This window comes from Electrona antarctica, assembly GCF_951216825.1.
Source record: "Electrona antarctica genome assembly, chromosome: 4".
Lineage (NCBI taxonomy): Eukaryota > Metazoa > Chordata > Actinopteri > Myctophiformes > Myctophidae > Electrona > Electrona antarctica.
In genome coordinates, this window is record NC_136809.1 from 47,376,065 (window position 1) to 47,388,656 (window position 12,592).

Sequence of the window (12,592 nt, forward strand, 5' to 3'; positions counted from 1 at the left end):
CACTATGGTCCACATACTGTACACTGTACTCCCCCCCCCCCCCCCCCCCCCCCCCTTTTTTCAAAAGGGCACATTGCTGTCCAGAGGGCAAGGGAAGGTGGTGCTCTAGCACCCCCTAGTGTCTATCTGTGCATGCCACTGTATGAATGGGAGAATGTAATGCACAATCTATGTTTGAATAGGCTATATTATGTTTTGCATAATAACTGCCTTTGCCACGTTTAGTTTTGACTTTGGGAACAGAAAGCAGACCTAACAGACACAAAGCCAATGCAAAGATGCAAAGAACTAGAGTGATCCACTTTCTTGTCTTAATGAGGATCTGATCAGCAGAGATCTGAATCAACTGCAGCCTGATCAATTTTTAGGGATAACAGCCAAGTCTACTGAAGTGAAGATAGAAATACATTTTTACACATTTTTTCCAAATCCTGCTGGACATAACTGTAAATCCTTTAATCCTTGATATTGTTCTAATGACTTTTCTTACTGTGACTGTTGAAATTCAACATTTAATGGGCATGAAATCTTAGGCTGATTTTGTGTTTCTCAGTTGAGGTTAAAAACTACAGCATAAAACATTGTCTCTGTCTCTGCAGGAACCTCCTACTCAGCCAATCTGTAACGCACACAATCAGCATAAAGTAGGGCAGCCAACTCAGAAGTTGATGAACAATTCCCCTGTTACTGTAGCTAAGTTTTGGAAGATGAAGTTTGACAATGTACTTTCAGACATTAATGGATTTGGGAAATTCCAAATCATGATTATCTTGATTCAGAGCTTCTCTCGAATGACTTTGCCATGTCACTTTTTGTTGAATAACTTCATAGCGGCCATTCCCTCTCACCACTGTGATCTCAGCAATCTTGATGATGGAGGTGTCTTTAGGAATCTGACCCAGGAACAGAGGGTTGCTGTTGGGGTTCCAGTTCAGGATGGGATTCCAAGCTCCTGTGAGATGTTTACAGAACCTCAGTATGAGTTTCTGTCCGTCTCCAACTATACTAATGTCACACAAACTCTGTGTCAGACTGGATGGGTGTATGACAACACTACCTTTAAATCTACAATTGCTACAGAGGTAAGTGTTTTTCAATAAAGGTGATTCAGGTGTATTTATTATCATCACTATTATTGTATTGTAAGTTTGCAAATGTTCTAATATTTTAAATGAATGTAGTCTCCTTAACTTCGTACAACTTCCATTCCCCTTTGATTTAATACATGTTGAAATCCTATTGAGCATGAAACGTTAAGACTCATTTCCCTGTGGACTCTAAATTTAGTACGAGAGAGAGAAGAGATAAAAAACAACACTGGACAGTGAATTTCACCTCTGTTTTATGCGTTTCTATGAGTATACTGTAGTCTATGATGCAACAGTGCAATCTGCAATGTACTTCTTATAGAGATAGAGACCACTCTACTAAATGTCTTGATGTGTAGTAGATAAGAGATTAAAACAATGTGTGCACAAATGTTTTATTTTTGTCAATGAATTTTAAGTGGGACCTTGTGTGCAGCAGTAAATGGATGACCCGAGCAACAGCCACTATATTCTTCATTGGAGTTATGTGTGGAGCTCCTATGTTTGGATTTCTCAGTGATAGGTATGATAGTTATACTGTAACACAATTATTTTACTACACAGAATAATGAACGACTTGTTAACAATTAATTTGCAATCAATTAGCAACCCACAATTAAGTGTTAACCACATAGACCTTGTAAAATGTATTTCTTTGTCTAGATATGGTCGAAGGAGGACACTATTGGTATCTTACGTGTCATCATTGGTGTTTGCAGTTATTAGTTCATTATCCACATCATATATCATGTTTGTCATCATGAGATTTTTCAACGGAATGGCACTGGCAGGGATAAGCATTATCTCTATTGTTCTATGTGAGTATTCAGTGAACTTGTTTGATGAGGAAATAAACAATATATCTTTTGTTTTAGGTTCATTCTCAGAAAACCCCAGCCTCTGGGTTACTTTGTGGAGCAGGAAAGTTAATGAGTTAAGGATTTGACAGAGATTTTTTTCTGCTTTTTTGTTTCTGCAGCTGTTGAATGGTTTGGCATTGAACACAGAACCTTTGCTGGGATCATTGTAAGTCTAGACTGGACACTTGGCAACTGGATTCTTGCTGGGTTTGCCTACTTTGTAAATGAATGGAGGATGCTTATCCTGGCAGCAAGTTCACCCTTGATAGTGTCCATTGTTGCTTGGTGGTAGGATATTTTATATCATACTGTATATGACATTTTATATACAGTATACATGCTATAGCCCATTACAAAGGGTTAATAAGTTGCTGACATTTCAGGTGGCTTCCAGAGTCTGCAAGGTGGCTCCTTGCTAACGGCAAGGTCGAACCTGCTCATGTTTACCTCATGAAATGTGCCAAAATGAACAACAAATCCAAATGTATGGATACCATCACACCAAGGGTAAATACAGACAAGAAGTGTTGCGTGTGAAGTGTTGAGACTTTGAGTACTCAGAAAAGTGCTATATAAATTGTATTGTTATTATTATTATTATTAGGGAGAAAGAACATGTGCACACTTTATTTTTTTGGGACGTTTCGACCGTTACGTCGTCATCATGCAAAATAATACAGAAAGCAGAACAAATATATACAAAAATCATTGATTAATGATCATGCATAACACCTGGGAGTGAGAAGGAGCACAGCAACTTAAACCAATCCCAGATATAGTATTAACAATTTATTTTTGTTCTGTTTATTCACAGGCCCTTTTAGATACCGAGAGTGTTGCAAGAGGTGATAAAAAGTACACATTTCTGGATCTTGTGAGAACTCCAAATATGAGAAAACTTGCGATATGTTCAGGGATAGTATGGTAAGTAACAATGCCATATAACGGGATTACCCTTGATGAAAGAGTCAGAATCATGTGGCTATTTATGAAGACTTTATTGATATGCATTTGCCATTGGCCAATATTGGTTGAATATTCACAGGTGCTAGTTTTAATGCACAGAAACTGTCTTCTCCACTCTTCAGGTATGGAGTTGCATGTACATATTATGGGATAAGTCTGAATGTAACTGGGTTTGGGTTAAACCCATACCTTACCCATATTGTATTTGCCACGATCGAAATTCCAGGAAAGGTTTGTGTCTATTACTTCCTGAACAAGTTTGGCAGGAAACCTGGTGAGGCTGGGGCATTGCTACTAACTGGAGCTTGTCTTTTCATTAACCTGTTTGTTCCAAAAGGTAATTTTTGATTTCTACCAATATACAATAATGATTTGATCAAATATTCAGAGATTTCATAATGTCCCTTGTACTGTAATGTTTGCACAATGGTGTGGTCTTAGCCCAAGATTTAGACTCTCGTAGAGGTTTTTTTCGATTCTGAGAGAGATTCGTCAGAATCGAAAAAAACCTCTACGAGAGTCTAAATCTTGGGCTAGTGTGGTCTGATTCTGAATAAAAATAAAACTATTGATGAATCTACGACGCAAGTATGCACTGTCAAATTAATTATACACTTGCATGTCTTCCTTCAGATATGGGCGTAATTCGCACCATTGTGGCTGTCCTTGGTAAAGGCCTATCAGAAGCATCCTTTACTATCATGTTTTTGTACACAACTGAACTCTACCCTACAGTAGTCCGGTTAGTCAGCAATAAAGCCATGAAAGCAAGCTTGAGCACAGTGTAATAATTACCACCTGTGCTGTTATATTGCGTTGCACAAGTGTGAAATAATGTGGGATGTTTGATTATTCAGGCAGAATGGTCTAGGATACACTTCATTTGTGGCACGGCTTGGTGTGTCCATTGCCCCGCTCATCTCCCTATTGGATGATGTGTGGCTGCCCCTGCCTGCTGTGGTTTACTGCATGATGGCAGTTGGATCTGGAATAGTTGCTACACTCTTGCCTGAAACACTTAATAGACGTCTACCAGAGTTCATCGAGGATATTGAACAGCCACGGTATGTTTTTATTTGTTAAAATAAAAAAAAGTTTATTTTACGAAATCTTACAGCACTGTAAATTATTTCAACCGATTTATTTTACCAGCTTATTTTAACATTATTCTACTGAATGCAGAAAAAATTATAAACATTTTCCACATTACAGATCACAAACCAATGAAAAGGAATTTACATAAACCACTCCAAAAACGAATGAAAAGGATGGTGTTGAAGTTAAATCCATCCCACATTGTACAGTTGAGTAATTTGTTTTTGGTCATGTTACACTAGTTACTAGAATACCTGCCAACCTCTTCATCAGAATGTCTGATGCAGAATGTGTCGAAACGTTAATCTATAATAAAGCCTTAACTGGGAGCTTCACGAAGTTAGTGTGTGGACTTGTATTTTTTATTGCCTTATCTATGGTTGGTCCTGCACCTGCAGTGGATGTGCCTCTTTCTTCAATGTACAGTATAAACTGAAGCATCAAAGTTTCCCCAGCCGGACGTAGCGCGTGGAAGGAGCACGTTATTCCGACCAGTTCCATTCCTCTCCATCAAGCGCCCCGGCTGGCCAGGGGGAGGTAGTTTAGAGACCAGGATTACTGCATGTTTTTTGTGAGGGTGCCTATACCTTGGGGACACGGGGAGAACATGCAAACTCCACACAGAAAGGCCCTTTTGCCAACCCCGCCTCGGGTATGGGCACTGATGACGCAAAGGAGGGAACACGCCCCCAGTGGGAATCGAACCCAGGACCTTCTAGCTGTGAGGTGACATCACTACCGACTGTGCCACCGTGCCCAAGAAGCATCAAATTCTAATAAAGAATTTAACAAAGAGTTACATTTATTTGGGAGTAATTCCAATCTGTAGTGAATGGATTCGTGTTATACTTATATATATAGTGCAGCACATCCTCTGTATTTCAATGTACCCTCAAATGAGCTCCTGTGGGGCTTCTTGGATTGGGACAGTACAAAAGGTGAAAAGAAACAAACCCTTAACCTTAAACTTCATATTTGGTCCTCATTAATGCACATTAAGAGGGTACCATTTTGGTTTACTTGCTGTTTCAGAGCAGGGCTATGGACATTTTGGAAACCTGCCTACCTATCATAGGTAGACAGGTGGTAATTTCAAACTTGTTTTCATTGATGCAATTCCAAGAACAATGGCGTTCCAAAATGCTAACATTCCAGGAAGAGAATGATAAATAGCATGGTATACCATTAAAAAAAAAAAAAAAAGAATAACCTGTGGTGGTCAGAACACCAACATCATAGCCCCATAATCAGCCTCCAACTGCAATTAATTGAATGTCAGAAGTTAAGTGAGGTGAAGATTGACAGAAATCTATATGGGAACTTGTAAATACAAACATGATCTAGGGTCAAATGAAGAAACCACCTGTAAAGATACGTGTAATACAAATGTGTAGCTGCTGCTCACAAACCCAAAACCACATTTTGCAAGAGTTTTGTAGTGGAACTGGATACAAAAAAAAAAATACAGTTTGACTTTGTAAGCAATGAAACCTGCAACCAGGCTAAGATAGAATACCACCTCGTTTTGATATATACACTCTCTGAAACAACCCATTTCCTATGGGGGGTGGGGGGGGGGGAATACAAAACCTCAAGGAAGCAAAAGTGACCCTCTGACCTTGAACCCAATGCAGAAGAGTATACCATCAAAACGTTTCAAATTTACCCTCTCAACACTGGATTATGAATCCATCTCATCATATACACATTTAAATCCTAGATGTGATTTATACTAATAGAAAAAAAACCTACAAGTTCCAGACATGTTGCAAGCTTGTAGCTCAGTCAATTTCAGTGCGCAACCATGCACAACAAAGTATAAATCAAGCCATAAGCCTTCAATGTCTTGGTTTGTGCACCTCATCTAAGTACTAATATTATTACAGTCACAAACTCACAACTAAAATGTAATAAGTGGGTAAAGAATTTAGCAGACATGTTTATTTCAGAGTTTTATTAATTTCAGCACAAACTTCTTGCTGGGCTATGTGGTGCACATCAGTAATTTTCTTCACTCAGTTTTTGATGTGGATGCTTTTGAGGCGACTGCCTTCATAGAAGAAATGCGGCGCTTCCTGGCAACTTGTTCTGCCCGCTTCTCCTTGGCCTCCTGTTTGTACAACAAAAACATGTAGGTCAAATGCAGTTGCAGGACAGTTCATGATCACAGTTTTACAAATTGTGATTTGCACCAAGTATATGACAGAAGCCCTGCAGTAGTTTTGTAGGATGCATGGGAATGCTGTAAAAACTAAAACTTTTTTTACTGCATCAAGCTGTGGATTTTCAGCAAGCACCAAATGGACAGCAACCAAACTTCTTAACTCATTGACTGGCCGATTTATTTCACATACCTTCATTCTCTTGGCCAGCATCTTGGCATAGTCAGAGGCCTCCTCTTTGTTTTTCAGGGCACGCCTTTTCTTTAGTGCAATGCGGCGCCTGTTGTGCTGCAGCACACGAGGTGTGACCAGCCTCTGGATCTTGGGTGCCTTGGTTCTGGGCTTCTTGCCTGATTGAGAGTAAAGTAGCCTGCATCAGGACCCGCTGTTACCATGTGCCACTGATGGAATTATAGACCCCTGGTGACTCCAGTAACCAAGTAGAGGCTTAAAGAATGTTTTAGGAGGCCATAGCCATGCTTGCATTTATACAGACACACTAAACATAGGTGATTGAGCAACACAGGCATACAATTTGTACCCAGTATGCTGGACAGAACACGGTACCAAATCTCACCTTCTTTCTTCACAGGTCTCCTGATCACGTACTGCCTCACATCATCCTCTTTAGACAGGTTGAAGAGCTTGCGGATCTTGCTGGCCCTCTTGGGACCCAGGCGACGTGGTACAGTGCCATCAGTCAGTCCTGGAATTTCTCTCTCACCTGAGTGAGAGCACACAAGTTAGTACAGGACATGAAAGTCAGAAAAGTAAAAAAAAAGGTTCAGGTATTGATTATCTACAAAGATAAAAGCTCAGATTTCACATTCTAAAATTGCATATAAACAGTAAGAACTCCCTCGTAAACTAGCATAGCTCGCCATTTTAGTAATTTGGAGGCGATTGCAGACACCTTTACTTGCACCAAGCAATCGGGAACCATTAGTAGCAACCCGCATAAAGCCTAAAAGTTGACATGACAATGTTCATTTCTCATGTCAGACAAGGTCCAAATCATATCCGTTGCAAAAAATAAACTATATAAGTGCATTACCTTTTTTGACGATGACCAAGTTGAGAACGCTGAGGTGGGCGTCGACAATACAACCACGCACGGACTTGCGCTTGCGCTCGCCAGTCCTGCGGGGGCGGTAGCAGGAGTGGCCCTTGAAGAGCAGAAGTTGCACACGGCCCTGGGTCAATACCCCCTGCTTCATTGGGAAGCCCTGTTTGTCGTTGCCTCCACTGATGCGCACCACATAGCCCTGCATGAGCAGATGACATGAACATGTTGACATTTGGAGTAGTACAGTCTACCTAAATTTAGAACATATAATTTATTGTTTCTGATATTGCAGGTCTTGGAGTTATGCAATGCATGCATGCATAAACTACCATCAACTATGTTACCCAGGTAGAGCAGCTCCACAGTTTATGGCAACAGACAGAGTATTCCCCCCTTTACTACAGGGAAGTCCAAGGGGCTTCTGGTTTACAATATTACCGTACATTGTGTCATAAATACTAAATCTATAATCATGTGGTTATATTATAATATTTCTTACCTTCCACTCATCTCCAAGAGGGTCAGCAGGCACCTCAGTAGCCATGCGCTTCTCGTAAAAGATTCTAAGTTTTCTTTCATCATCCACTTCAATTAGCTTTTGACAGCCAGTAGCCGGGAAAGAAATGTTCAGCTGAAAGACAAACACACACCAATATTAATAACCTAGCAGTGACGTCATGTGGCAGCCCTAGTGGGCGCCCCTCAATTTTTGTATTAACAAGATGTGTTATTCCCCTGTGCCTTGTTAATTAGATCTTCCTCGACTTGACAAGTGGCACAAAGTCAGCATTAATTTACAGCAAATTGTCAAACAAACTTCAGTTTCCCAATGCAAATCTGGCGAGGGAGCGGTTTACCCAGGCTAAATTTCCCCTAGACTCATGGTGGGGGTCTGGGGGATAATGTTTGCTTGTATTTGAGGACACAAGGTACCGTAATAACTTCCATAACGTTAAGTAAGTCAAACTAGCACTAACTGGACCAGGGCTAAAGTCAAACTAGCCAGCAACTGTAAACTATTGAATTAAAGCTTTATTCTAATCTATAGACAATCAGGGGTCCATACTTAGAGTATGACTCCGCACCTAGTTTGGATATAAAATTATAAATCATTATCTACCATAGAAAATACATATAGGTAAAAGTTATGAAGCTTTACTGCTGGTGCACTTTTCAGAGCTCGGTCTTACAGGCCTATTTCACACGACAGGCTACACATGTTAATGAAGAGCTCGAATGATTCGAGATAATTTTATAAACTGTGAAAAGATAGGACAAAAACTTAAATTACCTTCATCTTGAAAACTTAACACACAGCACAATCTCCTGCCACGCTGAAAAGAGGCTATCAGGTATGGATCTGGATGTGCCCAACAAGAGAAGTGTGTGTAAAGTGAGTGCACTGTCGAGCTCTGCTTTTTCAAGCAGCTACACTTCCTTCACACGTGTTACCAACTAATTAATTAGTCCGGCACTGCTGGTGTGGGTGTTGTAGTACAGTCACTGGAAGGGGGTATCATGCACCCCCCGGAATTATACTTCTAATCAGTGTTTTCTTATTGGAAAAAATGTGCTGAAAATGATGAGCTATGATAAAAAGTTGTCAAAATGTCCCACCTACCTCAAAACCCCCTTTTTGGTATATGGCTCTGGCGAAATTGTGTAAAGGCAAATATTAATTCACTAAAATTACATAAATAGACATGGTGGTCTGAAATTGGTCATTGAGTATCTTGACACATAGGGGTAAGTAGCAGAACAGGATTTGGTTGGTTGCTACCATTATATTCTTAAATATGACCCACATCATCCTCAGAAACACCAAAAAATATGGTGTCCGCTTGACTAATAACAACAAAGATGGTTATTTTCCAACACATTATGGTGTTGCCTCACTTGTATATAGAAAACTTCTCATATCCCCAAGCTTCAATTTGAGCCCAAGATAACCTTTCTATCTTGTAAATTACTCTTTCTGTTGCCAAAATTATGAACTATACCTCAAATCGGTGAAAATTGTATATTCAGTCAGTATCAGCTATACATTTGGAATAAATGAATGAATGACTGAGTTTTAACTCACTCCACATCATGGAATATTTCTTACTTGAATAAGCTATGTTAAAAAGTTTGCAAAGTGTCCCATCTACCATTTTTATGCAAATGAGTGCCTCCATTATCAAATTAATCGATTTTCACTATATCTCAGCCAATATTGCACTTAAATGAACAAATAAGGTGTCTAGACCTATGTTTTGAGGGTCGAGGATCTCAGTGAAACTATTCCTAAAGTGACCACATGTGCCCGTGGCATGCTGGTGTACAAATCAGTGCCGATTAAATCAATTCCTCTATCTCGTCGGCTTCTTGTCCATGCTCTCCAGACAGTGTCAAGGAGATCAACCAGTGAGGTTGGTAGGACTGCACCGCAGGACACACTGGATTAAAAAACTCTTTAGTTTCAACCCCCCCTGCCCTTCATCATAGGGTTTTGTTTTTTCCAAAAAAGCTTCATCAGCTCGCTTGTATAAGACACGATGGTTCTCTTCAGAGCAGAGTAGCATGGAGGAAGACGAGCCAGGTCAACTTTAGATTTAGAAATTAGTTTGTCATCTGCTCCCACCACTGTTTCACTGAAGACTCACAATTCAAATAGCTCTATAGCTCAAGCCAAGCCATGTGGCCCATAGGGCAGGAGCCTAACAAGTACACTCCCTGGCATGACTAGTATGTCGCAGGGACTTACCCCAATCCAACCCTTTGGTATTACCCAGCTGGGGATCGAACCCCTGACCATCCAGTCTCAGGGCGGACGCTCTAACTACAAGGCCACTGAGCTGTTGATGATATCCAGGGCCTCTTACGGGTGTGTAACTTTACAGTGTGTACAGAATGGAACCAAATGGACCTGTAAGCCTTGCAGAGCCATGAGGCCCATAGGGCAGGAGCCTATCTCCTGTTTCTGTAGTAGGAGGCAGCTTGATGTACAAGTACACCCCCTGGACATGACGCTAGTATGTATCAGGGACTTACCCCAATCCAACCCTTGATGCTGAGTGCCAAGCAGGGACAAGCAGGGATGTACTGGGTTCCATTTTTCGGAGTCTTTGGTATGACCCGGCCGGGGATCGAACCCCGACCTCCCAGTCTCAAGGCAAACGCTCTGACCACAAGGCCACTGAGCTGTTGATATGCAGGGCCCCTTACGGGTGTGCAACTCTGAATGTACAAATGGAACCAAATGGACCTGTAAGGGTTATGGGGGTCCTTCAAATGTGCCTTGTGCTACACTATATGGAACAGATCCTTAATTAGTATAGTTGGAGCAATTCATCTGTCTGCTGTATGGACAGAGTTGCGAGTCTTCAGTATGGTAAATGGTGCATTTATAAAGCACCTGTATCCAAGGCGCTTTACATAGACACACACATTCACACACACATTCATACACTGATGGCAGCGGAAACCATGCAAAGCACCAACCTGCATCGGGAGCTGTTAGGGGTTCAGTGTCTTGCTCAAGGACACTTCGACACTAACTCTGGGGGAGCCCGGGTTTGAACTGGCAACCTTGCGGTTACCATCCAGCCACTCTACCCCTGAGCCACCGCCGCCCCAGTGGACGTCACCCGTGCCAAGTTGCTGCGGACAATGGTGGGGGCAAATGACAAACTCACTTCTTAAATCTAAAGTTGACCTGGCTCGTCTTCCTCCATGCTACTCTGCTCTGAAGAGAACCATCGCCTTATACAAGCGAGCTGATGAAGCTATTGTGGTAAAAACAAAACCATATAAAGGGCAGAGATGGTTGAAAATCCTTGTCATTGGAGACCATGGACAAGAAGACAAAGAAGACTGATGAGTTCTATGAACACGATGACTGATTAATGTGACGTTTGTGCATTTTGTTCTTTATGGTGCAGGCTAGGGTGGTCACTGTTTGTACACTGTTTACATTTTTGCCTTTGAGTGTGTATAGGAATAGGATGGAATACTGTTACAGGATTGTGTGACTGTTTGAATTTTGTACTGCATATTGCAGGCCATTCTATAGCGTGTATACTGCCGTATACTATTGTTCATACTAAGAATGTTTTTAGTTTGTGATGTTATGCTACAGTATATTCTAAATTATAAAGCTTGCTTAAATGCACAGCACCTGTCTAGATACCTTATTTGTAAAAGTTATATGCAATATTGGTATCTCTTACTTGGTATAAATGTGACTTTATTGTAATGGCAGCACTGATTTGTACACCAGCATGCCACGGGCACATGTGGTCACTTTAAGAATAGTTTCACTGAGATCCTTGACCGGTTGACCCTCAAAACATAGGTCTAGACACCTTATTTGTTCATTTAAGTGCAATATTGGCTGAGATATAGTGAAAATCGATTGTTTCATAACTCATTTGCATAACAATGGTAGATTGGACACTTTGCCAACTTTTTAACATGGCTTATTCAAGAAATATTCCATAATGTGGAGTCAGTTCAAACTCAGTTATTCAATCATTCATTCCAAATGTATAGCTGAAACTGACTGAATATACAATTTTCACCGATTTGAGGTATAGTTCAGAATTTTGGCGACAGAAAGAGTAATTTACAAGATAGAAAGGTTATCTTGGGCTCAAATTGAAGCTTAGGGATATGGGAAGTTTTCTATATACAAGTGAGGCAGTGATACTCACCATAATGTGTTGGAAAATAACCATCTTTGTTGTTATTAGTCAAGCGGACGCCATATTTTTGTGTGTTTCTGAGGATGATGTGGGTCATATTTAAGAATATAATGGTAGCAACCAACCAAATCCTGTTCTGCTACTTACCCCTATGTGTCAAGATACTCCATGACCAATTTCAGACCACCATGTCTATTTATGTAATTTTAGTGAATTAATATTTGCCTTTACACAATTTCACCAGAGCCATATACCTAAAAGGGGGTTTTGAGGTAGGTGGGACATTTTGACAACTTTTTATCATAACTCATCATTTTCAGCACATTTTTTCCAATAAGAAAACACTGATTAGAAGTATAATTCCGGGGGGTGCATGATACCCCCTTCCAGTGACTAGACTATTGGGCACGCTAGCTGGAGGCCAGGGCCCAGGGTACATTTCATTTTTATTAACAGGTAAAGGAAATAACGTTGCAACAGCATTTTATGTATGTCAGTCAAATATAGCTGGAAAAGAGAGGAAGCCGCACACTCATATGCTCCGAAGGATAAGTTTATTGACGACGTTTCGAGCCAAGGCTCTTCATCTGGTCAAACTCAGTCAAATATAGCTGCCATTATAAATGTATATCGAATTAAATTACATTTTCATTTAAAGACATGCATGTAT

The 12,592-nt window shown here is 40.6% G+C and overlaps 2 protein-coding genes across 2 annotated transcripts; one reads left to right on the forward strand and one right to left on the reverse strand.

The window, feature by feature from the left end:
• Nucleotides 1–707: 707 nt before the first annotated feature.
• On the forward strand, nt 708–4,322 carry LOC306921821 (solute carrier family 22 member 7-like; the record flags this gene model as incomplete). Its single annotated transcript, XM_079499123.1, has 10 exons — nt 708–1,082; nt 1,508–1,611; nt 1,752–1,906; nt 2,068–2,236; nt 2,332–2,455; nt 2,763–2,872; nt 3,037–3,251; nt 3,548–3,656; nt 3,772–3,978; nt 4,127–4,322. The coding sequence occupies 10 exons, from the start codon at nt 708–710 to the stop codon at nt 4,155–4,157; spliced, it is 1,599 nt and encodes a 532-aa protein (XP_079355249.1). The 3' UTR covers nt 4,158–4,322.
• A 1,626-nt stretch (nt 4,323–5,948) lies between these two features.
• LOC306921970 (small ribosomal subunit protein eS6-like) lies at nt 5,949–8,685 on the reverse strand. Its single transcript, XM_079499316.1, has 6 exons — nt 8,529–8,685; nt 7,737–7,868; nt 7,226–7,436; nt 6,749–6,895; nt 6,364–6,521; nt 5,949–6,119 (listed from the first exon to the last, which is right to left on the reverse strand). The coding sequence occupies exons 1-6, from the start codon at nt 8,532–8,534 to the stop codon at nt 6,021–6,023; spliced, it is 753 nt and encodes a 250-aa protein (XP_079355442.1). The 5' UTR covers nt 8,535–8,685; the 3' UTR covers nt 5,949–6,020.
• Between the last annotated feature and the right edge of the window lie 3,907 nt (nt 8,686–12,592).

Excerpts from the sequence above, each read along its gene's own strand:
- LOC306921970 (XM_079499316.1), bottom strand. Across the intron at positions 6,896-7,225 it reads CTTGGTCATCGTCAAAAAAG|GTGAGAGAGAAATTCCAGGA; the intron begins GTAATGCACTTA and ends GCTCTCACTCAG. Across the intron at positions 6,120-6,363 it reads TGCTGGCCAAGAGAATGAAG|GAGGCCAAGGAGAAGCGGGC; the intron begins GTATGTGAAATA and ends TTGTACAAACAG.